The sequence below is a fragment of the Vanellus vanellus genome (genome assembly GCF_965231255.1).
Source record: "Vanellus vanellus genome assembly, chromosome: 6".
In the NCBI taxonomy this organism is placed as follows: domain Eukaryota; kingdom Metazoa; phylum Chordata; class Aves; order Charadriiformes; family Charadriidae; genus Vanellus; species Vanellus vanellus.
This window is the reverse complement of record NC_138911.1, coordinates 31,589,549-31,616,146: the sequence shown is the minus strand read 5'-3', so window position 1 is coordinate 31,616,146 and position 26,598 is coordinate 31,589,549. Positions and strand designations below refer to the sequence as shown.

General features: G+C 41.9%; 1 protein-coding gene across 2 annotated transcripts; it reads right to left on the bottom strand.

The window, feature by feature from the left end:
- Positions 1–362: 362 nt before the first annotated feature.
- On the bottom strand, positions 363–26,178 carry ZFYVE1 (zinc finger FYVE-type containing 1). Of its 2 annotated transcripts, XM_082485078.1 has the most exons (12): positions 26,043–26,178; positions 25,370–25,925; positions 11,213–11,717; positions 9,315–9,529; positions 7,808–7,914; positions 6,728–6,836; positions 5,994–6,091; positions 5,771–5,888; positions 5,363–5,533; positions 4,410–4,590; positions 3,814–3,927; positions 363–2,739 (listed from the first exon to the last, which is right to left on the bottom strand). In XM_082485078.1, the coding sequence occupies exons 2-12, from the start codon at positions 25,865–25,867 to the stop codon at positions 2,507–2,509; spliced, it is 2,349 nt and encodes a 782-aa protein (XP_082341204.1). In that variant the 5' UTR covers positions 25,868–25,925; positions 26,043–26,178; the 3' UTR covers positions 363–2,506. The 2 variants fall into 2 exon arrangements, with proteins under 2 accessions (XP_082341204.1, XP_082341205.1); XM_082485079.1 differs by lacking the exon at positions 26,043–26,178 and having other exon boundaries at positions 11,213–11,712; positions 25,370–25,512.
- Positions 26,179–26,598: the final 420 nt, after the last annotated feature.

The following is a 26,598-nucleotide window of genomic DNA, read 5'->3' as shown; positions in this document are numbered from 1 at the left end:
GTCCCACCCCAAGCACAAGATGCTCCCATGCTACTTGCTTTAGCAATTTTTTTCTGGATTTCTATTTCCTTCATTTAAGTTTCCTGTAGAGCTTTCTGTCCACAGACATCATTTAGGATTCAAAAACCAAAAGGGCTCTAACGTGTTAATACCAAATAGCATTGGACTCCCCCAAAATATGCATCCATTCCCTCTAAATAGCTAATCCATTTAATAACCGTATTCTATACTCTGTGTACTCGTAGCAACCAACACTATCAGAAAAAATAAAAGCTCTTGTGTATAAAAAACAGCAGTGAACTTAAACCTTACAGATTTTTTTTTTCTTTTTGGAAAACAAAGAACCCAAATAACCCTCTCAACATTATCCAGAAAGAGTAACACCAAGCCTGCTGCAGTTTAAGCATCACACAAGATTTCGCTTTGTTGAGCAACAGCATAAAAGATTCAGCTCCAAGATAATCAATCAAGAATGGACTCTGCATATTGACAGGTTGCTAAGTTACTAAGATCGCATATACGCTAAAAATGCTTAGACAATATTTCCTCTTTGACCGAGTAGTAATTCTGGCTGTGACTAGGAAAAAAACAAAATCAGACAAGTTGTTGAAACAGATGCCAAAGATTTTATACAAGGAATGTCATGGCTGCTTTCTCTTTGTGCATTAACATGGTAGTAAAGCTACATGCATAAACAGCACACAGGGCACAGCCTACAAACCAAGAACACATTGCTCACCCATTAAAAAAATAAAAATACTTTGAAGCACAGAATTATGCTGGATGTGCAGAATGTCTTTTAAAAGAGGATTTCTACCTACTTGTGCCCTCCCTTGGGCAACTGTCAGTTTATGGCAGACTTTGCTTACAAAAAACATTAGACAGTCCCCAGTAAACTCGGCCAGTACTGAAGGTGTCCCAGAACGTCTTCCAAGTCTACTTCCAGGTGTAGGCTGGATGTGGCTGTGAAGGGGCAGTCACTTTGTGAGTATGTTCTTGCAGAGACAAAGTGAGAACCACTTGTTACAAGGAAAAAGTCAATACACTTGTTCAGAAGATAAAGTTTTTTATAGCAGTTAATTTAATTACAGTCCTAAAACAGGGTGTTGGGCACTCATCTACACAAGAGCACATTTAATAAGCTGGGGGAAAAAAGACCACAGTTCCAGGACATTGCATCAAACTCCAGCCACTCCAAGAGGAGACAACTCTCGTATGGTGGAAGAATTCTTGTCTATGTAAGCCAAGAAGGGAGAATTTTAGGCAGTTCAATCCACAATGGTCTCTTACTTCTTATAACTGGAACCACAAATCCACAGTACAAGACAGTATTAGTTAAGTGGTGTTTTTGATAATAAAAATCAGTGAATTCATTGCAGTCCTTTAATAAAAGGATGAAGTCCAGTGAGTGAGTGCCAGTTGCTAGGAGCAAAGAAGAAAGGTTCCCATTCTCCAGGTGGATTTGTAAGTTCATATTATTAGAAAAAAGATAAGTCAATTCTGTGCAGTTTCTGTGCAACCTCATCTGAGAACACAGAGGCTCCATAGACTCCGGGATCACTTAAAAAGGTGGGGGGAAAAGAAAGTCATCACAACCCAAACAATGCAAACTTCATATTTCAGAATTGCCTACACAACTTGTTCTCTTGTTCTGCTCTGGACAAAACTTTTAACTGCAACAAGCTGGCAGAGAAACTTGAAGAAAACCTGAGTACATGAGAACATTGTCAGGGAGAGCAAGACCCTGCTACCTTTTGATCTGGTATTGAAGTTGAAATGGCAAAATCAGAACGCTTTGCCTTGTGTCATATGATTTGCTTTACCTTTCAGAGCTCTACTGGTCTCTACCAGGGGGTCTATTTCATCTTGATACCTCTTGCACTGCAAGACCACTGCTCATACCACAGTTCAAACAAACTTGATAATGAATCTGGGTTTAATCTTCCATGGTCAGAAGCACAGCACCTCCAGATGCAGGGTTGGTTGAATTACCAGGTGTAATTCATACATTAACACTGGAGACCTCCTGGCAGCACAGAGTCCAAACCTTCCTCATGGGACATTGTGATCAGCAAGACATTCCAAAAGAAGAATCAGAAGGCCATAAGTCTGATCCAATATAATAAGGAACAACACCATCCATCATTTGAATTAGGAATACTCAAAGCTTCATTAGCCAACCGTATTCTTAATATACTAAATTATACATAGATAGATATATATAGTTATATATATTTTTTTTAATTGGAATAAAATACACGGGATTTTGGTTTGCTCATTTACAAGGGAGCTCCCTCCCTTCCCCAGTTAATTTGAAATTAAAACCTAGAGGCTGAATGTAAGCTCATTCCCAGCGTTCCAAGATGGATATAACACAAGAGGAGGCCAGACACTGGAAACATGCACTCTGGCTGCAACAGGTTAAGAGGTGAAAGGGAGACCATATGTTTTCATTTGTAACCCTGAGAACATAAGGAATTGCAAAGATCTGGAGAAGAGCCTGGGGTTAAAGGTCACCAGGCTTTTTATTGCAGTTAAAGCAAACTCGGACTGGGTGATCCCATCCACGAGAGGGAACTGCTCTGCGGTCGTGTGAGCACTCATCACAGAATCCCTGGCCACAGGCCCGACAGTGGTGTTTGGAGAGTTTGATACTGAATTCCTTCCGGCAGTTGTGGCAATGCAAGATTTCATGGTCTGGTACCCAGTATGCAGGTCGGGCAGCATCTTTTACCAGACCTATGGAGGAAATGAGGTAGGGGGATGAGAAAGAGGGAGAAGAAAATAATCTGTCAACATGAGCATGTCACTGTACTCCAGTGGAAGTAATCACACACTGCAAGTATTCCCCTTAGTGGCTGTGGTATGATGACCTCCTGACAGAATACTTGAGTGCAACAGGTAACCATTTAGGCCATTCTCCCACTTTCTGCCTCTCTTCAAAAAGCTAGATTGTTTCTCCTTAAATGTTGGCATCTTCCTTTACTCAGACTCTTCCAGAGGTTGAGACACTTGCTTTTCCCTACCTTCTGTGGCCAAAAAAAACAGTCACCAAACCAAATATTCAGAAACGCACGTACTGTCTGAACTGAGAAAGGGATTTATTCTGCCTTTCATTGAGTTGGACAACGAGCACCTACAAGAGTTATGGTAGGACATGCTGTAAGCAAAACAGTGGAACAATGATCTGCGCAACAAGTAGGAAGTCAGGTCCAACAACAGAAGATTCAAATGTGAAGTGTTTGCTGACATACCTGAACTGCTACCCAGCACATAAAGAGCAGCAAGCTTTTACTGTACTAAGCTCACCGTTAAAGGTCACATTACTGATTACTTTCCCATCATTACCAACCTGGACAGCTTTGGATTCTCAGCCCTCCCTTGCAAAAGTACCAAGTGCCAGCAGTATCCATGAACACACTTAAAAGGCACTCAGCATCTCTGGAAGAAAACCAAACCTGATAAAATGCTTTCTAATTGGCCAGTCTTTAGGGAATTCCAGCTGGCAGGTCACTGCAGTTATGCATCAGGGGAGCATGAATTACTCACAGCTCGGTGCACACAGATTTGCACAACAGGGAGAAAAGAGAAGGTATGAACTGCAGAAACAATGTGCTGAAAACCAAGAGGAAACATCAGGCAAGTGAGGTGCAGGAGGCTGTAGAACTCCCAACCAACAGTGGTATCATAGCGGAGGTGTCAGCCTGTCACATTAAACTCTTGAAGTTATATCAGAAGTTTTGCTTTATGAAAACAAAAATGCATCTAGACAAAAAAAAAAAAAAAAATCTATCAGAATAGAACACAGCTCACCTAAGGGAATGTCCATGGCTGTCACCACTGCTCCAAGAGTGTTTTGTACAGCTTCCCCCACCTTCCTGGCAATAAGTGTCCCCCCTTCCTCATCTGAAGGCAGCTCAGCCACATCTGCATAACACAAGAGTAAAGTCCAGCACAATTTCTGCCAAGTTTCAGTTAATTTACATTAGCAAAATCCAGCAGCAAACCCAAAAGGCAGCTTGGAGCCTCTCCTCAGCCTTTATCTCCCACATCACCCAATCTTGGATTACAGAATTTTCACTTTTATTTCAGCAATAATGGACAAAATATAGTCTGCTGAAACAGCAGCATCCCTATTCCGATGCTAGCTCCACACCACCAGCAGGTGCCAGAAAAACAAAGTAAAGATCCAATTATTTTCTAATTTTGTCAGGGGGTCAGATATCTAGTAGCTTATCACAAGGGTCATCTTCCTGCCAAAAGACATTGAGCTCTCAAGCTTCCCTACTAAAAACTCTCTACCAAAGCCCAGTTTGAACAACACTGTCTACACTCAATGGGAATGGTTGTGATCCAGAAGCCAGGACTAACTATTACCCAAGGATAATTCTGTCACAACTCAAAATTACCTAACTGGATGCCCCTGTTTTCATAGCAGTTGTCACACACACGCACTGGTGCTGGTCCCCAGCCTCGCTCAGGCACTGGACGTGTCTTGGAAGAACAGCCATCACAGAAGCCCTCTCCACAGGCCCGGCAGTGATGTTTAGTGTCGTTATCTTTAAAAGGTGTGTTGCACTTATTACAACTCTAATCAGAACAACATAGAAAGAAAAACTGTTAGTTTGATCATCTTTACTAGAAAAACAGAGATCAGAATCCCAGGATGGCAAGACTCAGCCTGAAATTGTGAAAAATATAGTTACACCCAAGACCTGGGTGCTGGGTGCTACCAGCCCCATAGCTCTATCCTAGGGAAGTGATTCAGACAGGTAAATGTACAGCAGTTAAGCCAATAGATTGCTATGATCTCTTCATTCACAATCACAAATAATTACAGCCATATCATAGTGGGTATTTGATCTTTGTGGAGGGTAAGAATTCAGAAGGCAGTTTTCATTGAAGAATTATCAGTTTCCTGCAAGACACAAGAATCCTTTCCTAATTAAGTTGTTGGGGCCAGCTTTTCGCATTTTTCGCAGTTTAATTTGCGCCTATAAAAACAGTACTATCAACTGCAGTAGCCAAATTTAAGATGTTGATTCTTTGCTTCGAAGACCAAGTTCATGCAAGCCAGGATTTACTGGCTGGGATAGGAATACTGCTGGGAGAGGAACTCACAAAAAGTAAGGAGAAACACTCTCTTTAGCAGGGCTGGGCAGAGTCTCTACTCATACTTTCTCTGGCTAAGTCAAGAATGGGGAGAGCTGAAAGCATTTCAGTTTTCTCAAATTTGTAGGAGAAGGGCTTGCTGCAATAAAACAAGAAGCATTCAGAATCTGCAAAATACTATATTACTTAAAGGGTGAGGAAAAGAGCTTTTAGCTATGCAAAGCTTTTCTCTACAACAGCTGCTATTTACCAGGATCTGAGAGTTGGGTCTCCAGTAAGCTGGGGCAATCTGGTCTGTCAACCAGGAGGTCACAGCTTTTGTGGGTCCCAGGCTAAGTTCAGATACTGATTGTGCCATGAAATTCATCCCATCCAACAAACGCTGGGCTGCATTGTTGTTGTCTTTCAGAAATCCATCAGTCTGGAATGAAATGGATATTGATTTGAAAACAAAAACAGGGAAACCTCTTTTTTTTTTTTTTTTCAGATGCAGATGGCTCTGTAACCCACTGCTCCTGTTAAACTGGAGGGCAAGCAGAAGAAAAAATTCACCAGTCCTGCTTTGAAACACAGGGGTAGGTTTTAATGGTGTATCATTCACAACAAACATGTGCGTGGCTGCACATATACACAAAGACTGTCCAGCAACCTGACTTACCCCTGGCCAAACATGCTCAATTTCTGTCCTCACTACAGTGTTCACGGGATCTTGGTTGCCAAACCAGTACTGTCGGCTGCGGTACACCACCCCACAGTTGGGGCACTCAATCACATACCTGCAGTAGAGTAAGACAGTTTACCTCAGTGAGATACTGGAAGTCCAGTGCACCAAGCAGTGTAGAGGCAACAGAGAGCAGAGAGATCTTAGCTGCAGTACTCACCCTGACCAGGCATACTTGGCAAGGCCCAGCCAAGGGGAGTCAGTGGAAGCAGAGGTTTTTGGCACCACGCTGACCTCCATCCCTCGTTCATAACAGGCCTGTAACACAAAGGCTCAATTAAAACTGCATACTTGGGAATCCCAGACTCCAGGTTTGTGGCTGTTTGGCCACATAGAATCATAGACTAGTTTAGGTTGGAAAGGACGTTGAAGATCACCTAGTTTCAACCCCCCTGCCATAGGCAGGGACACCTCCCACCAGACCAGGTTGCTCAAAGCCCCATCCAGCCTGGCCTTGAACACCTCCAGGGATGGGGCCTCCACAGCTTCCCTGGGCAACCTGTTCCAGTGCCTCACCACCCTCAGAGTGAAAAATTTCTTCTTAATGTCTAATCTAAATCTACACTCTTTCAGTTTGAAGCCATTCCCCCTTGTCCTATCAGTACATGCCCTTGTAAAAAGTCCCTCCCCGGCATATAACTCGCATACAGTGATCTCCACAGCAGCTGGGTTCACAATTTAGCTAGCAAATGACACACAGCACACAGAGGTGATGACGTCTCCAAGCAAAAATACAGGTTCAATGGCGATCAATTTTTTTTTGACAAGGCCATAAGCACCTCTCCTATTTGAAAAAAATGCAAGAAAACAGGCACATGCCTGTGATATTCCTCATTTATTGGGCCATCCTTTCTTTCTGCATTCTTCAGACCTTGTCCTTGTGTCACTACCTACCTTGCAAGTGTAGACTCTGTTATCATACTGGTGAGAATATCTGCATCGACTTTTGGATTCATGAGGGACTCCTTCCTTTGCATGATTCATGCTCTTCTTACAGCCACACCTGAGTATGCAAAAGCAAACCATGAGCTGATGTTGTTAGATACGGGACAGATGGCACCAAGAGTTCATTTATGTTACTATGTTGAATTTGTATAGGCATTGTAACCCCCAACCATTTTCATAACTGTACATACAGCAATGACATCATTTATCATTGAAAGGCAGGCTCCTTGGAAGGAGGTGTAGCAACTGTTTCACAGTACAAAGCAGCATGACACAACAGTTCAGTGCAGGAAATGATTGCTGTAGCCAGTTTAAGTTTCTCAGACAGTTTTAGGAACGACTAACCAAATTTGGAAATGGACCAGGACCAAGTTAACACTGCAGCCTTTGCAGGGAGCTGCTAGAAATTCCCTAATGAGCATAAAAGAGCAGGAACATAGCACTATATCACATTTGAGAGAAAATGTTTCCAGAAGCATAATCAGCCATAACATCCTGCTGCTATAGTAGCTCACAGACTCAGAGCACTGACTGCCATCTACTGCCCTTCCAGGCTCAATCTTTGGGCTCTTCCTAGAGAGCTACAAGCCAAGCTGTAATCCAACCTGGGACTCCACTTAGATCTAGTCACTGAACACAGCCCAGGTCCATGATACGTGCTTTAGGATTGTTTATAGTGTTTAGCTAATAAAAGTGGCAGGAAAAATCATCATAGGAAATTTCAGGGGATTTCTTTAGACACTCTTTTTTTCCTGCCCTGTGTGCATTGGGGAAAAGATGAGCAGAATAAGTTTGTAGCCATACACAAAAACAGAGTAGGCAAAGAACATGCATCCAGCTGGGATGCAGCAACAGCAGCCATCCAATTCACATTAAGAGTTGAATTTCAAGCAAATTCTTCCTGGAAGTACTAGCCAATGACAGGTGATGTCAGGTGTCAAGATGTCACAGAAACTTTGCGTTCTATGACTGCAGACCAGGGCAGCACTATCTGCTAGAAGAATGAGGGTGCATTTCTCATCTATTTACCCACAGCTGAGGCACACAGAGGAGCATGTGAAATATTCATCTGGAAAGAAAGAGCTGTGAGCCATCTGGTCATCAGGGATCTCACCACTGAACCGGTCACTTAGAGCCTGTCAAACAGAAAAGAATGAACTGATAAGCGACTGAGAGCAATGCAGACATTTTATGAAAGCTTTTGCAAGGAAAAGCATGGGTTCCTCTACTGGAGGGAGAGGCAGAGAGAGAATACAAAGCTAACAACATCTTTCTAACCTGGAAACCAAGACAAGGATTAGAAACCAAGCCCGAAACCAAGCCCAAACCCAATCCTGCACTTGTATGGAAATGATCTGAATGCTTGTGAGATACTCTTCTCTCCTCCTGCCTCTACTTTGAATTTTGTAGTAGAAATGGGTGGTATAAGATTACATCCACCTCTGTGCATACAACCCATGCCCAAAATAGCAGGGTGCTTGCTAAAAGTGCTTTGCGTTCTGGAAATGTCCAGAAGGAAACTCAGAGTCATTTCTCACAGTACATGAAGACACATTCTTTGCCCCTCAGCTCAGAAAGTGCTGCCCCAAGCTTTCCTCTGGCCCTTTGAACAACTGCTCTTCTCTGGTGAAACTGCAATTCCCTCTGTGCTTCAGCTACCCCAAATACAGAGCAGCCCGAATTATCTGTTCCAACAGCTGTGACTAACACCAGAAAAGACTGCTAACACTACCTTCTTCTGCAGATATGCCCCAGCTCTGCCCACCCCTCCCCAATGACAGCTGTGCTCTTCGGGCCAATGAAAATATGTTGCTAATCAGATAGTGGTAGCAAAGCACAGAAGCTTGTAGGACAGACTGTAAGTTCGAAGACCTGAAAATCCCTCTGACATCCTAGCAAGGTGAACCTTCTAAGAAAACCATCAGCTGCTCTCTCCAATTCCTTTTCACCAGCCTTCTGATCTGATGCCACATCTCTGCAATGATACACCATTTGGTTTGAGCCCATCTTGTTTTCTAGCTACCAACACATCTCCTTCCTTCTTTTTGCCTCCTAGCCCTTGTGTTACACTACACTCAGTGCTAGGTTTTGCCAACCATTAGCTCTTGCATTCCCTCCCCTTGTGCTGAGGGCATTCTTAGGAATTTCACCAATAACTGCTCTGGGCCTCCCCTTTGTAAATCACTGTCATTAAGTGCTTGTCACTCACAAGATCAGCTGATTTTTTTCCTCCAGTTAGTTTCTTCCCAGCTCAGTTTTTTGATTTTGCTCCATTTTGCTCTTCAACTTTTCTTGACCTTTCAGGGTCTTTGCTAAGGTGTTTGTTTGTTTTAAAGCAAAAAAAAAAAAAAAAAAAAACAAACTACCCAGCCTACCTGGCTGTTACAAAAAAATCATCATCTTCATGGAAGGCTTGCTTTATCACCAGACATCTGCAAGTCTGCATCACTGGTTCACGTGCTCTACCTTTATTAGCTCTAACTGACAGTTACTAGCAACAGCGATACAAATAGAGATTTGTATCTTCTCCACCTACTTTTAGTGCTTTGTATATAACTCCAGGCTGTCTAGGTGACCGAGTAGTATTGTTCTCCAGCTGCTGCTCCACAGCTCGCCTAAGTCCAGAGAAATCTGTTGGAGGATTGTATGTCCTTGTTCCCTTGTAGTGGATTGAGCTGAAAGCCTCAGGAAAACAGCTTAGCTTCCGAAACCGGTCCTGAATGAGCTTCTCGGGAACCTCAGAAGGATGATCTATAAATAAAAGTATCAGTAAAAGAATAAAAACAACCAACTCTTTAAAATAGTATTTAAATTGCACAGTGCTTTCATACATAACATAATGCTAGTTTTCCTAACTAAACCTTCTAATACATCTGGAATGCAGTTATATTTTACAAGAAGGAAAAAAGAAACAAACTGTTTCCAAAAGCAGTCTTTGTTTTTTGATACACAGCTTTAGATTCTAAGACCAAGTTCCACAGGTAAAACCAGAAACATCTAGGTCTGGAAACACAGATATCCAGAATAAGAAGCAATTTATATTATAATATAAGGAAACTCCATGTCAGCACCCTTTTTTCCCCTCTTCTCACCAGACTATAACTTGGTATATCTAGTCCTAGCACCTGGTAAGTAGAGGACGTGAACCTTACATGGGCCACTTATTCTCCATGCTAACCCTGGAGCAAGGAAGACTGAGCCTCTGTCAACCTGACAACTCTGACATGGTGAAGCACTTCAGAACTGGCCACATCAGGTCAGACTCCATAGAACAGACCACATTCTTCTGCCTGCTTCCAACTACCTGCGGTACATTTCAGAATAAGGCAGAGCCATTTTTCCCTGCCCTAAAACTACATAAACACACTTATTAATTATTCGTCAAGACAGATGGTTACAGCTTGCTGCAAATCCACATGCTAAGATGTTGCTTTCCTATTCCTACCACGATCAGAGATGACCATAAAAATATAATTTCTTTACTACCCTGACTTTGCACATAGCAAACTGATATGTAAGAAAAGGAACAACCTTGGCAGGTAAGTTAAAAGTAATTAAGTAACTCTAATAATAACCAGAAAGAATGTCAAGTTCTTCTACTAGCTCAAGACATCACGTGTTAGAAAACCCAAAATGAGAAAGTGGCCAGCAAGGAGCTGCTGCCGTATTACACAGTAGAAGAATCCTGGGTGTTCAGAGACAGTAGGACTGAGCCTCAGCCACTGCAGGCCAAATTATTAGGGCCCTTGCTGATCAAAGCATCAGAAATGGACAGAATGAAGAAAGGTTTCATCACACCTTTTGAAACATGGAAGAAACATGTGGCCAGGAGAAGAAATTTAGATCCCTATATAGTCAAAACCAAAACGTGCCATGACTTCCGCACGACAGTGCATTTAACTCAGACATACAAATAAAATACACAATTTAAATATGCATGATCCAGTATGACAGAATTTGAAAAAGTAGAGTGAGGGTACTCTAAGTATGGAAGTTCATCAATTTCATTATTCTTGCTCATCCTAGTTTCTACATAGAGTTTTATTTTAGTTTTTTTTTTTTTTGCAACAGGATACTCCATATCCCTGCCAAAACCCCAGGGTGTCTCAGTTTTCACCTTCGTCTGCCATCTCACTCATACTCATGATCTTGTACAATGACCCCTCCTGTGGCTGGCAGAACTCACATCATGACTAGTCAGTGCTGATATCCAGCTGGCTAAGAAGATTATTCTAGCTGATCTGGGGTAGTCAGATCGCCATCAGGGAATGCTCTGCTATTTTCATAGCCTGGCTCCCAGACTGGAACAAGTGAGAGCAAAACCCAAACCACATCTTTTACATGGTAGTAAAGAATGCTGAATATTCAATGCCACTTGATAATTTACAGATAGCGTCTAGCACGTTGTAATTCAGTTTCTTACTGCGTACTCACCAGAGCCCAGTAGCTTGGTGTACACAGTCTCGTGAAAGATGATGACACCTGGACCCAAAGTTGACAGAGGAACATCTAGGCCACAACGGGCTGTGGTAGCTTTTAACTCCTTGGTGAAATGTTTTAAATAAGCCTCCGAGGCATCACCAAGGAATTTGAAGAGATCATTGTGGAGCCTGTCAGCACGAGTACGGTAGATGACAAGGTCAGAGATGGCCAGGACCTTCAGCAGCAGCCGTGTTCTCTGGCTCAGGTTCACAGTGGCCCCCAGGAGGCCTTCTGTATCAATTACCACCACTTTGCGGACAGGGTCATAGGCTGCCCAGACTCCAACTGTGCAAGACTCTTGGGCTGGAGACGTCTTGAAGACTTCCCGGCCATAGAAGAAAGTGTGGTTAAGGGTGTGAGACTTGCCATCCCCTGTGTTCCCAAAGATGGACACTACCTTTAGATGCTGGTCAGGATTGCAGTCCAGTTTCTTAATAAAGTCTTCTTCATTCCTTACCTTCCAAACAAACAAACAAACAAAAAGAGCAAAATATTATAACTCTGCAATTGGAGTAAACAACACTGAAAACACAGCTGGTTTCAGGATTCCTAAGATTAACAAGTGATTGCTTCCTGTTCAGATTTCCTACGTTTTTGAAGCACTGAGAAGTCCAAAGCAAAATATTAGAAAGCAGTTTTGTAACACCTACACATCAATGCAATTTAGGCTGTTCCATCACGTAGCTATTTTGGAAGCGATACCTTACTGTGATTACCTGTCTAGTGGAACCTCTTGTACCTCATCCCATTCCCTGAGGCAGTCCTTTCAGAGAAGGGAACACAATCCTACTTCCAATGTGCCAGAACAGCTACTTGGAGCATGGCAGACACTCTCAGTAGCATTAATCTCCTGGCAAGCATCCAAATTCAGATGCAAGACAGGGGAGTGTTTTTGTCACTTTAACTTGCCTCATCCACAGAGGCCAAGCACCTGTTTAGGAAGAAAAAAGCTCATCTGTGCAGCTGTGCTGCACCTATCCACAGCTGGGGTCTCTCAGACACAGCTGGTCCCTCTCCTACAGCTCGATCCTTCAGCTGGAAGGACAGGCACAGAAGGTGGCAAAGTCATGCATTGGAGTCAGGTGGTCAAAGCAGGTCAAACTGGCTTTTACAGAAGTGCCACAACTACTTCAATGACCCATTTCATGATTTACTGTATTGTGCTTTCATTTAAGAAAAAAAAAAAAACCAAAACAACCCACACAAACAAAATAGACACACACAAAACAGCAGACAGCCTTCAGCAGGTTACTTCTTTTTGGCTTCACGTAGATTAAGTGACAAGCACCATGCTATTTAGGTTAGAGAATAGGGTGTTTTCTGTTCAGATACTAGAGCAACAGGGAATGGATAAACAAGCAATGAAACTGGTAAGGGCTCTGCACGAGAGCCTGTCTCGCTTTTGTTGCGGAATACGGCCTTGGCTTTCATGTTTCTGGGTATGGTTGTTTATCACTTGCTGTTTCTTCTTCTAACAGGTTTTATCCACGTGTTACATGACAGGGAAGAACATGACAGAGGCACTTTTTTGAGAAGGATTAAATTCACCTCCTCCATCACGATTGCCTCAAGGAATCGCTGTCAGCTGAAAGGAGCAGGGCTTCCAACCCCTCTCACTTGCCTCTCAATTTCTGGAAGCTCCTTGGCTACTCCCCCCCCACGAGTACAGTTGGAAGGCCTCACAATCCACAGAGGCCATGAGGTAACAAATGGTTTCTTCGAACAAGTTTATTCTTAGATCAGCAAATTAGTTTAAGGCTCAGCCAGTCCCATTTGCTCTGGGTGGATCTATCAGCAGCATCTAGGCTTTGAAGAAAAATAAAAAACAGCCAGTGTACCAAAAAAAAAAAAAAAAAAGCGTGCCAGATTATGGTTAGGAACAGTGTTCAGAATGAAAAACTGTGGACTGTGGGGCTTCAGTAGCTTCTCAGAGAATCAAAGCATTCAAGGCAGCCTCACAGTGTGGAAGAAAACAGGAAACAAATCAAATGTTCTCAACAGAATCTTTTCTGGTGTCTATGGGAGACCATGAAGATACAGGTACACAAGAAAGGGTCTGCTTTTCTGGTAGCTGTGATTGTTAGCTTGTCATCAGGAAGGTAGTTTAGATGACAGATGCAGTTTCTCTTAGTGTCTCTGGAGATGCCTCTGTGGATAAAAGGAAGTTCTTGGTTCATGGGATAGCTCCTAAAAACCATTCACAGATTTGATAACGTAATAATGTTATATGTATGTAAAAAAAAAAAAAAAGAAATAGGATAATTTATTGTCCAGATTGTTTTGTTTTTAATTCCCACCTCCCAAACTTCTTACCATCAGACTGACAGACCCTCTTTTTGCCATCATCTGTGGTTATGCACTCCCTGTACAGCACAAAGAAATATCAGTCTTCAAACAGCCGCTTAAGTATTGGTAGGACAACTAATAATTAAGGTCTTTTAGGCAGCACTGGTTATTATTCTTGTATCGGTTTGGGAGAGTTTGTGGAAAGGGCTGTGTCAGTAATGTCAGAAGACACAAAGGACAATAGGGACCACAAGGACAAGGATAGCTCTGCAGTGCATTCCCACCAGTAAGAAACAGGAGTCTACTTACACAAACTCCACTATAGCTGAAATTATCCCAAGCTGAGCTAATGTAAATGTCCACACCATCAGCCTTCTTTCACATTCGATGTACTTTAACAACTGTTGATGCCAGGACAACTTACTGTGGGAAGAACTGGACTACTGAGCCAGGCAGAAGGAAAGTTGGTTCCAGATCAATAATCCAGATCACTCTGGCAGAAAAGTTACGCCGAATATCAAATCAGACACCCAAAGAACTGAGCTGTTACCCCCCCTCTAAGGCTCTAGGCTCTTTCAGACTTCCTTGCAGGACACAACACAGGAATGATTCAGACAAGCAAGTCACCCAGGAGCACAAGAATGCACTCAAGTCCAGCTAGTCCAACACTGTCTCACAGGACTCGGTAACAGGTGAGAAAGAGTTTAGACATGAAAAGAGTGAATGTTTCCTAGCATGCTTTACCAGCTCTCAGTAGTCAGATGTCAAAGGACTTCCTGAGCAGTGGTTGCATCTAGACGCTCATGTTTGGTAGAGAACCAGTAGACCTATCCACTAGGATGTTGCCTAGCCCCTTTGTGAACCTAGTCATAGTTTTGGATACCGCAACATTACATTCTGTTACAATAAATTCCATGTGGGGGGGAGGGAAGAAACAAAACCAAGAACTAAACCAATACAACCAAAACCACACCCGTCGTTTTGTTGAGTACGCTTGTATGTCATTGAGTGTTCCTTGCTCTTGTACACTTTTCTTCAACTACTGCTGAGCACAGGGATGATACTCTCAAAGAACCATCCACAGCAATCCCCATATCAGTAGTCAAATTCACCTTCCTTGAGCAAATTCCTTTAAGACATTTAAAAACAGAGTAGGTGTAATAAGTGTCGAAGTACTAATCCCCATTGGGTTCAAGTCCCACTTCTCCGTTTTGCTTCTCATCTCTAAAGAGGTTTGCATGGTACCACCTTCTGTTGCATGTACAAAGGACTCCTGTTCCCATAGCTGTGTCCATTCCCACGTTGCCCAAGAGCTCCACATCTCTGATATGAACAGCAGAGGGTAAATATGAAACCTTCCTTAAATTGCACATCAACGTCAATTAAGAATGAAAACTTTGTATGTCTAACCTAAGACAATAGGCATATCTCTCTAGCCCCTTCTTTATTTTGTCATTTCTAGTATCAGAGACTCATTTACACTTTTGTTACACTTCTTGTCTCAGAAGAAGATTCTCTTTTAGAAAGAATAACCTTTACTCTACCATAGGTTAAAATCCTGGTTAGATTTCTTTTATAGTTTTAATTACATTTCTGTGAGCAACTGTCATCCAGCCCCCCTGTGCAGGCACTCCACCCAAGTTGAGCTGAACTGAAGGTGAAGGTCTTCCGCAGGAAAAACAGATAACTTTACAGCTAAAGTCCTCTCTAAGGAGGACACAAAAACTCATACCATGCTGCTGTGGAACACATAAATCTGAAGCCTCCGTGACACTTGGAAATCTGTTATACGTAACACAATAAGTTTCCTAGATCCAAGCCATAATAAGAGTAGAACTGTTTAGGAAGAGACAAGAAACAAGAACTGCTAAAGTGACATTCCTGCCTATGAATTTCTTGGAAACAGTGTTATTAAAACAATAACATGTTAAAAGCTTAGGAACAAAACCCATAAAATAGAACAGAGTTTCCAATGACCTGTACTCGTATAACTTTAAATCTGCCTCCAGGCAAAACAAACACATTAAGAGAATCAGACATTTTTACAACAGTTTTCTCCTTTTAAAACATTTTATGAACCCTTTCAGGCTTACTAATATTCATGGAAGCAGTGCAAGTCAGAGCTGTGCCACAACGACACAATAGCTCAAAACAAAAATCAAGAGTGCTTGGCATAGTATTCATCAGTGCCTTCGTTTGCTAGTCTTACACTGTCATTTTGACTTACATTGGTACTTTTGTTGTTGCATTTTGAAATCTTGCTCTTTGCTTGACCTGATTTTAACAGAGTATTTTTAATAACTAAAATATATACGTTTTCCACAATTAAGACGCCATTATATAAATAATTAAGTTTGAGTCATTAGACTTGTCTGACAACAAGCACACAACATCTTCTGATGCATATCCACTATATCAATAGAGGATACAAATTTAACACACTTTTCAATTAATGGAAAAATAAGCTACAAGATTCGTAACAGCCCATCTAAATATACACTAGCATAAAATTGCAAACATCTGAAACAAATCAGTCTTCAAGTACAAGCAGTCAAAATAATCAAGTGGAAAAAAAATACTATTTCCCTCACAGCATTACTTAATACTGGCAATACAAGCAATTCTGCTCACAGCTCAGAAACATTTAAAAAAGATAATGCTTACAAGAATTCAAAGTAACACTTGAAATCAGAGGGAGAAATGGCAAACAAAGCTAAAACAAGATCTGCAACCTTTTAAGTAGCCCTGAACTTCTAAAACACAAAACTGACAATTTTAGGTAACTGATCTTAAGGACAAAGTATCATATCAATCATTAAACCTGGAAACAGAACAGGTCTGTCAGATCTGCCCACCTCAACACAAAACAGTTGTTTATGACACAGCTTCTAAATTTTGGCAGTTGTGTTTTAACTCTAAAAATCTGAGTTCCTATCTGGAGGTAGATTCACATAAGAGTCTTACAGGTGCATGCCTAAAGCCCCAACTCCTACTGTTAGGTCATTACATCAGAATTCCAGTGTACATTGAAAACAAACAAGAGAGAAACCTATAAAGCTGACTTCTTCCTTTAACTACAGCCTATAAGACAAATCTGAGAAGAATAACCTGCACCACAGTACAGTACTGCCACCAAAATTCACATCTTTGCAGAGCTTCTCACAACCACTGCTGGAAAGACAGTGCACAAATGCAAAGCAGCACAGCTGGCTTAGCCTGTTGCACTTGAGTTGCTGGGGTATTAAAACAGCAGCTGGAAGCTCATTTGCCCCAGGAGAAACTTCTGTTGATATTCCCAACCATTTCTTGCTACCTAGTGAGAAAAAGGATTGGATAGCTCCCTGTGAGGAAGAGAAACTCTGCTATAAAACCCATGACAACAGTAGAGCCAGGAGAGAGGCTCTAGACTATGATAATTCAAACCCTGTTCCCACCAAGATCGCAGACCAATTCAGCCTGAAAGGGACCTCAGGATGCCATTGCTTCCTCCTAGCTTTTAGAGGCCTCCAAACAAGAGAAAATTTTGATCACAAGCAGATGCTCAAGAAGAATCAAGGGTGACTTGTAAGTCCAAGCAGCTCTAGTTTCCTACACCTATTGTTCTGCATGACTTCCCACGGAAAATGTCATTTATGCCATTACTCAAGTCTTCCACATACAACAAACAGACATATTTGATAGAGAAATAAGTGCCTCTAAAACATAAATTTCCTAAAAGTTTGATGACAACAAACAGCAGAGTAGAAAAGATAGACTCTAATAACCTTTCTGAGGAAAAAGGTTGTCTCTTGTCCACTCCACACAGCCACCAAGACAGAGTACTAGGCTGAGAGGTCATGCCCATACTTGCTAGCCAGCAAGCATGCTGACCAGTGCATGAGAGCACACATACTGCTTCTTACCCAAAAGACAGAAGATGTGTATAAGCACCGGATAATGGGAGGCAGATATCTCAGAAATTAGACTTCATTAATTCTACTACTCAGAGAGTGACTTGTTATTATGTAAACATTCTATGGGAGCTTGGGAAAACTCTCCCAGAAGGCTGTATCAATGGATTAGTTTATAAAATTGTGTACATCGTACCAGTAGTTGCAATCTGGTATTCAGAAGTAAGTTATTAATCATTGTCCCAGCAAACACTTAAATATATTTATCATTACTGTCCTCAGGAATCTCCTAGACTTCAGCCAAGCTGACAGCAGACATCAGCATTTTCAGGATTGGAGTCCTACAGAGCCTCAAGCCCGAATTGAGGGACCTGACACTGGATGCAGGGAGGGCAAAATAACAGAGGGGTCAGACACAGCCTGAGGATTTAAGGTTAGATTCCAACACTCCTCCTCAGCTTCAGCTAGTTTTGGTCTTATTCCCCATGATGGGTGCAGATGTGGCTCAAGCAAAGGAAAGCATTTGTATTAGGGGTGTTTTCTAAGCTGAATTTTTTTGTACCTGCTTATTTGCCTTCACTGCAAATCACTGCACCGCCTATGGGTTCTGTTAGGCTCTGTACACACCCATGAAAATAGTATCCCTGAACTGAGTATCTTTTTCAGACCAAAGTTATCCTGTTCATTCCCACAGCTCTGGCAAAGGAATTCAGGAACACTATTTTCATGGGTTTGTACAGAACTTAACAGAATGAGCCTCAACAGGACCTATAGGTCCCTACAATGAAGGGTTGAGGCTGCCCGTGTCTGAAGCACATGTCTATCTATTACAGGACTCTTTCCTGAGAGAGAGAGAGAGAAGAGTTAAATCCTGCTTAACAACTCTACCCAAAGAGAGAGACCCTGTTTCAAAGATCTTAAGACAGCAGTGGAAAAAACATAAGGAGGTGGGAAGTAATTCATTTTGATTGGACTCCTCCCTAACCTAAGAGGCAATATTGGCTGAAATATTGCTATTACTAGATAAGTTACCCTCTAGATGACAGCTGAGTTTCATAACACTGCTGAAAGCAGAAGTAAGACTAGACAGCCTACTAATTTGTTTATTAACTGAAAAATTACTTTTGCAAGAGCTCAAAATTAATAAAGACTTCAAGGTAAATGCAATTGCTGCAGAAATAACACTAATTTAAGAGTGTCATTTAACTCCTGAAGAGAACAGTAAACAATGAAGCACAAGTCATTACTTTGTATCCTAAGTACCCTTCAAGTTCTCCATGGATGTTAATTTGGGCACACAGCTACCAATTACCACTCCAATGTCACAGCTGTAGCAGCAGAGACCACATCCAGGTGAAGAGACTTATCCAAAAGACAGCAAGTCAGCAAGCGAGTTCATGCTGTAAGTACTAGTCTTCCTCAATACTAAGGGTAACTAGATTACCTGTATGGACACTACTTTATACCACTGTCCTTGTCAAGAGGGGCATTTACAAACTTAATTGTATTACAGTTCCAGTCTTCCTAGAAAATAGTTACTTTGGTTATTTTCCCAATTGCAGAGTGTTTTGATAAGCAAAGGACTGTGAAACTTCTGCTATCCTGCAATCCCAAAGCAAGGCATTAACAACCCAGGTGAAAAAAGTAAAAGGTGTACTGCAGCACCATCTGCCTCCTGGTGACCCCTGCAGAAGTGAGAAAGTGGAGGAGATGGAAAGGATAGAAGGGCTGGAGTAGAGCAAGCTGCCAGTTCTCCTGTCTTTCTTGAATGCACCCCAAAGCACTCATGTCCTGCTCTTGCTGGCAGCACCCAGGAGCCCAAAAGGATTCACTGGATTAATGCAGGGAGAGGTACAGCAGGGGAAGCATTAGAACACCTCCCTCCCCCCAACCCTATTTAGTTCAGGAACTCCTCAAATCAAACAGCAGGTAATTCTTGAGCAGCTTCCTATCAGCTTCTCTCACCCATGACTTGCTCTCCTTTGCCTCCACACCTGCACTCATGTCAGCATAAGGACAAAAAAGACAAGAAGCAAGCAAGAGATTTGACTTTAATTACGACCCAGGAGAGCTGCATCATGAAGAAGGTACAAGAACAGTTCCAAGAAAAAGCAATATTTATAAGTGGCTATGTTCAAATCAGCCAGGAGTCAGCCTGAGACTGTTAAAGGAGATGTGCATTTGTTGAATGGATGGCTCTTCCCCCATCTTCTAAAAATAGTCTTCAAAATACTGGTATATGTCCAGTGGAAGAAAGAACACTCCTAACCAGCAATTGCTAAGTAGTTTTTCTACTACTTCATTCCAAGGACAGAAAAACAGCGCACTTCAGTGTAGGAGAGAGAACAGCAAAATTGATAAACAGACTGGGATGGGAGGAATACTGAAAAATAGCAAAGTAATAAGAACAAAATTCCTGGAGTGTAGAACAGCAAACTCCCAAAAATACTTTGGCAAGAAAACCTCTCTGAAGTACAAAGAAGAGGAAATCTCATCAAGAGTAGAACAGGGACAGAAATTACATATACTGACCTGACAAATCACACTGACCTAAAAAACTTGGATCTTTCTACACTTCTTCCTCCTTCTTTACATCCATGGCAAATATACCAGCTGTAACTCTTCAGTTTACAGGATACAGACTGAAATTCCTAGAAACTTACAGCTGACTGTGTTACCTTAAAGCACAAAACAAAAACATTCCTCCAACAGCAAATCAAGCAAGAGCATCATAGGAACAAGTACTATTTGTCAGACAAATGCTTTTCTACTACAGAGGCATCAATAAGACTTGAGAGAGAAGACATATGTTAGCTCGCATTGACTGACAACGAATACTTGACTAGAAAAAGCATTCTTAGTGACTCCCCATTCTCTCATCCCTAGACTTTGGCCAGGCTCAAATCAGTAGGTAGAGAAAAATCACAGTACTTTCATCAGGTTTACAGTGGGAGTGAGAAAAGTAAAACTGCTAGCACCCCTAAAGAGTTATCAGTCCGTATCTGTTACTTTTTAACAAGAGGGGACAGAGGAGGACCCATGGACTGTTACGCCGTTAGAGGCTGGTTATTTAATGATTGTATAAAGTGGTCTGCATTTAAATAAGGGCTACGGGTCATTCTCCATCATCTAAACTGACTGCAAAGCATTATATAGATCCTGCTCAGTATTTGCTGATGGAAAGAGCTTAATCCTTTAGGTGTCTAACCCTGCTAGCAGGAATAAGAACTCAAGGAATGGGGCTGGACTTCAGAAATTGATATGTCTATTGGTAAAACAAAAAGACCCTGCTAACTGAAGAAAGGGAGCTCATAGTGGGTATTCTCAGGGATACCCAGTGACAAATGTATGCTCCTTCTCCCACATAAAATTACACTGCTGGAGATATTATTTTTGTGACTAGCTAGAGGAAAAATTTTATTTTCTTCTCGTCTCCTTCATAAGGCGGGCTACAAAGTCAGTACCTTTTATTTTTCTTTGCAACCCAGAGATTGGGTAATTTCTTTTGACAGAGCTAGTTTCTGGTCAAAGATCAGTGAAATCTAAGGCAGATTAATAACAGTCAAGCATGTCCCCTATATTCTGGGGTCCATGAAGGGCTTTCTCTACTTCTATAAAGTATATGTGCCGAGTCCTTAGTTAGAGCTTTGGACAAAGTGTTATCATAGAAGCCACTAGTGATACTACAACCAAGTTCTGATCCTGTAGTAAGAACTCTCAACATCTGTTCCCCAAGATAAAAATATCAAATTTTTGTTATGCGTTGCTAAGCATTTCTTATTCCCTACCTCGGAAGTAGTAGTAAATAGAGTTCACTGTACAACGATACATAATTCTGTCCTTTATGCTAAAGAACTCCATTGCAAAGGACATAAAGACAAAGCAAAAATGGATACTGTTCCAGAAACTGCATAAACATAAGTAAAAGAGACAAAGACAGACACATGGAAAAGTTCAAGAGACATTGACACAGTATCAGGACTTGAAACAACTATCCTAACCTAAGCCATCTTTTTATTATTGTGTTTTGCTTTGTTTTTCTTAATAGATACACGAGTATAGGGGAGTTTTAAAAAAGATCAATGAATTGGTTCTGTAAGTTCTTAAGGGAAAGGCCTCCTGTGTGCTAGGGGCAGTGCTACTGACAGCACAATTATGCTTCTTTGAAAAAGCAGCATTTAGAGACAAGAAAGGAAAGCTGACATCTTGACAGAGCAGATCGGGAGATTCAGTTGAGGGATTTACATAGATAAAAAAAGGGGGGGGAAACAGCGAGTCTAATGTGGCAAAGAGGAGATGTGGAAGATGTAACGAGAGTAGTGATAAGACCAAAGCAATTGGCTGAGGAAGTAATCCCCACAATATCATTCTGAGTAGAGATGAGCAAGGAAGAGAGACTATGTCAGAGCCAATTAGCAAACAGATGCTGCAGTTATCAAGAACAATTTGGTTGAAGTCATGGATTTAGATATGCAATAGATAAGACCAAACATTTAATACTGCATAAAGAGAAACTGCATATAGAACAGCCTGAAAAAAGGACTTAAAATGGGGTCTAAACTGCAGGTGATGCCAATTTGGAAAACCCACAGACATGATTTGTTTTCTCATAGAAGTAGTCAGTAAGGTCTTATGAGGGGCAATAAGTCCTGGAAGAAGGAAAGGAAAATTTGTGGTATAGGTCAAGATGGCTGGGGACTAACACACAAGAGTCAAAGCATCACGCTGTGGGGTGCTTGAGACAGGTGGGGTTGGACTCCATGAGGAACAACCTCTCTCTGTGGTTCTTCCACAGACTTGCAGCGTGAACTTGGATTTAACCTTTAACGGCATTTGCTTAACATGAGATAACCACTCTTTTTTTTTTTTTTTTTTTTTTTTTTTGAGGTGCTCAGGTATAGTGCTGTTATGATGAACATCACAGAGAAGTCTGCATTTCACAGATACGAGCTTAAGCTACCATCAGTTCTCTACATACAACTGCTTCTTAAGCGGTGGTTTAAAAGGGGACCTTTCCTGACTAAGTGGATTTGAAACAAGCACAAGAAGTCCTCAGCTTTCTGAGCTTATGGTTATGTCTGCATAGCGCAAAAAGCTCCAAACTAGCTTTGAGCAGGCCAGCACATCTGTGCAACATGGCACAAAGACAATTATGCAGATCTCAGAATTATCATAGCTGTGTCAGCATAGTGCTGAGCCCAAGCTGAGAATCTCCACCTTTTAGATAAACTAATTTGCTCAGGAACAACTCCTTATGGATTAATCTACATTGCTTCCGACTCTGGAACTAGATCGGTCATTGTTTACACACTATAAATGTCCTTCAGTTTCACAGCTGCCACCTCCAAGAAGCCAACAGGAACAATGAGATGAAACATAACCACTTGAGTTTAACAACTCCAAGTTCCAAAGGAAAACAGAAAATAAATCTCTTTGCCTTGTGTTCCCATCTCATTGAACCACCTTCAAGTTAGAGGCTTGTCAACATGTATATATCGGAAAGTATCTCCACCCATTGCGTTTGCTCAGTAGCATAAGTAGTGCTGCCTAATTTTGTAGGACTAGCATTTAACATTGCTATGGCAGAATCTACCACTGATAGCAAATCAGCAGTTTGCTCTCTTATTTCCTAACTAATGCAACAATTTTCAAGTTCCAAAGGTCAGAAAACAGACAGTTAAACATAGCTGGACTCCATAATTCTAATAAATACTTTGTCTGCTCAAGCTTAAAAAGCCACACACCCTCAAACCCTGAATCTCCACATTTCAAGTTATTAGCGTTTAGGTATTTTTGGACAAAACTTCGGTTTATTTAAAGAGGATTCTAAGGATTTCTCCCCATGTAATCAGCAATAATCTTGCTAATGACAAGCACAAAAGAAAAGACTGAGGATCACTTTTCTACAGCTAAATTGGCTGTTCAGTATTATCAAGAGCAAGAGATGCTAGAGAAGATGTCCTGAGAGCTAGCTAGTCATGTGACAACCCTCTCTAAATAAAGGTCCTCATGCTCACTAGCAGAAACATCACTATAATAGCAAGCACTCTTTAAGTTCCAGCTGCCGGAAAATATTTTAATTGAAAACTCTCAAACTGCTTTGAGAATGGCTGTGAGATGTCATGTAAGTATTCAGCTATGAGGAAGAGAAGATCAATCCAGATGGAAGAGCTCTGATTCAACATCTTGGTAGTGAAGCAAGATGGTTTCTGGAGAGCTTTTTCAACCCTCTTGTGATCAAATTGCTTTGATCTGATAAAGGACCACTGCTATCCCAATAAGGAAGTTGGCTTTATTGCCCATGACATTAAAATAGCAATGCACTTGCTCGCAAGAGGCAGCCAAAAGTCTGCGTCAATAAGACTTACAGATGCATGAGCATAAGGACAACTTAAAATGGTACAACCACACACAGCCACTGCTTGCGAGTGGCTTTCCAGAACAGCCTTGTTCAAAGGCATTTCAGACCTTGCTATTCAAGGCTAGATGAAGATTATTGAAAAGTCTGCATCTGCCAGGCATTTCAAAGAAATATGTGTGTGTGCTTAGGGGAGGCATACAAACTTAGGACCCCTACTACACCTGAAACTCATTTTACAGTCACTGGTGTCCTACACAGTGGGTTTTCTATGTCAGTGTATCATAAGGACTGTCATCCTTTCCTCCTTTTCCCCTCCAACAGCCAGGAGAATTTTTCTGTCAGTACACCTGAACTGACCAAAATGTGATCCAAGTATCTTGCATCTATTCTATGCTATAGTATAATTACAGTGTACACATATATATACTCTTCTATAGTAAAAGATACTTGGGTCACATTTCCTTGCAATGCATGCTAAACACATTGACTGTTACTATGATGGATACAAATAACCAATCTACCAACAATCAGGACATCACCACAATTCACTTTACCACTGCTAACATGAATATGTTAAATTAGAACAATCAGATATTGAGTCTTCAGGTGACTACACATTTTCTTTCAGTGCCTCCTGAATGAGGTTTAACATGAAGGATGCAAACTAGAAGCCTGAAGATGAAGCTGAATTTTTAGTTGTGTAACTAACCTGCTCTGTGACTTTCACACACTGCTGTTTTTACATTTGTAAAGTATTTTTACATTTGTAAAGTCCTTATGCTCCAAATATAAGGGCCAACAGAAAAGTTAATTAACTGCATATACTGAATGCTAGACTCTCTAAAACAATGCCTCCCGAGAGGCTGGTCCTAGTCAGCTAGTATTTCTGCTGTTATTACCAGTAGGCCTACCCTAAATTGATGGCAAATTTCCCCTCCTTTCAGCAAAAGGTTAACACAGAATGATATTTGTGACAAGCGATATAGCTTAACAATGGTGTCTGTAGGACTTGGATGGCACACTTTGAACCCTTATTTCTACTTTATCCTATTCCTAAAAAGCAGACAGATTTACTGATGCTAAAGGAGGGTAGCAGGGGGCTGCAGACTTGCATTAGCACTGCTTGGTACAGTGCCCACTCCTAGTCATACGGCAGGAGATTGGCTGCCAGCACTCCTGTTTGCAAGATATCTACTGCAATCCTCTCAGTTCAATTTTGTTAAGGAATGATCAGCATCCTGCACATAGAGCTCTTATCTTAGTTGCTGTGTCTCAGTACAGAGCCAATTCTTTCACCAGCTTCGCTTACCAAGCCTCTTAGAAGAGGCTTTTGCCACACATAAGGTTTTGATGAACTTGACCTTTTGAGGAACTAATGAGCAAGGCCACTCCAAGGCACTGTGTCTTTTTGGCCCAAGATACTCACTTAGTGCCACTTAACTGGCTATCCTAATTTTGTTACCATTGCTGCCAGTCACACTTCAAGTATTAGTCAAGCATCACAGCAGCCTGTAAGACTAGGATAGAAACTAAAGGATCTTGCTCGTTCTAACAAATCACAGCAGTTCTTACCTGAATCTCCTCAGTTTCATCCACCAAGAGGAAACTCACAACTTTCTCTGTCATCTTCCTTCTCTTGGTCTCCTCATCCATTCCGTCCTCCTCATCCTGCTCTTGGGCTTTGCCAGCATGGTACACAGTGACAGGGTGCTTCCTTCTGTTCCCCCCAGCGTGTGTTCTCTTCTGACACTCCACACAGAGGTTGATTTTGCACACCTGGCACCTCACCGCTGCTATCTGCCTCGAGCCCGTCATACTGGCATGCATTATGTTCCCATTGGCACCTTTGCAGGAGTCACAGTATGGGACATGGCCGGGTCTTATACGGGTCCGTTCGTGGTTCCGTAACCTTTCTGGCTGATGCAGCTCTTCTTCACAACGCTGGCACTGTAGGCTCCTGCACTCGTCACACTCAAAGATTGCTTCATCTGTCCCACTGCAAACATAGCTTTCCTGGCACAGGAGTGTCGTGTTCTGTCCCTTCTCTGCGGTCTGTGTGTGGGCGCTCATCTTCAGATTTCTTCAAAGCAATGTTTTTCCCTCCTGTTTCTGTTTTGAACAACAGTACCTGTAAGAGTCAGTTGCAAGTTTAGTATTTTCTCAGGGGAGAGAGACACAACATGAATTCTGCCCGCACTTAATTTTAAATAACGAATAGATATTTCTGGAAGATTCATACACTGACCTGCCTCCCGGGAAGAGCCTCGTTAAGTGCAAAGTATTCTGTCTCCAAAACAAACTTAAACGATGTAGCTGGTTTCATGTATTGTTATACCCAAATGCTGGTATTCATTCTTTCTCTGCTTAGCTGTATAATGTATTTTCAGTGATGAGAAAACCCAAACCCCAGCCTGGTGTACTTCAGCAGACAGGGGAGAGGTGTCCCTGAGGCAGAGCACGGAGGAACACAGTTGGTGACACAGAGGCAAAAAAAAAAAAAAAAAAAAAAAAAAGGCATTAGAACCGCACAAATGCACACACATGTACACACTCAGAGGACTGTGTCAATACTAGAAAATTCTCTGCTTTCGCTCCCCAGCTAAGCTCCTCCTTCAGAGTTCACAGTATTTATTTGCTGGGAATTTCCTGATGTGCTCCGCCAGATAAACAGAAACCCGCTCTCTTTGTGCGTTCCTTCCAGCGGCGCCGGACAACGACGGCTACCGCGGCCCGGCTGACGGGCGAACGGACTCCCCCCCTCTCCCACCCAAGTTGCCGAAGCAATCTCCCCCCCGGGACGA

What these genes read in the sequence shown, in the direction of transcription:
- ZFYVE1 (XM_082485078.1), bottom strand. Translation starts at nt 25,867, where the DNA reads ATGAGCGCCCACACACAGACCGCAGAGAAGGGACAGAACACGACACTC. An exon ending in ATGAAACTGAGGAGATTCAG is followed by an intron (nt 11,718 to 25,369) that starts GTAAGAACTGCT and finishes TTTGTTTGGAAG; the next exon opens with GTAAGGAATGAAGAAGACTT. An exon ending in TTATATACAAAGCACTAAAA is followed by an intron (nt 7,915 to 9,314) that starts GTAGGTGGAGAA and finishes TCTGTTTGACAG; the next exon opens with GCTCTAAGTGACCGGTTCAG.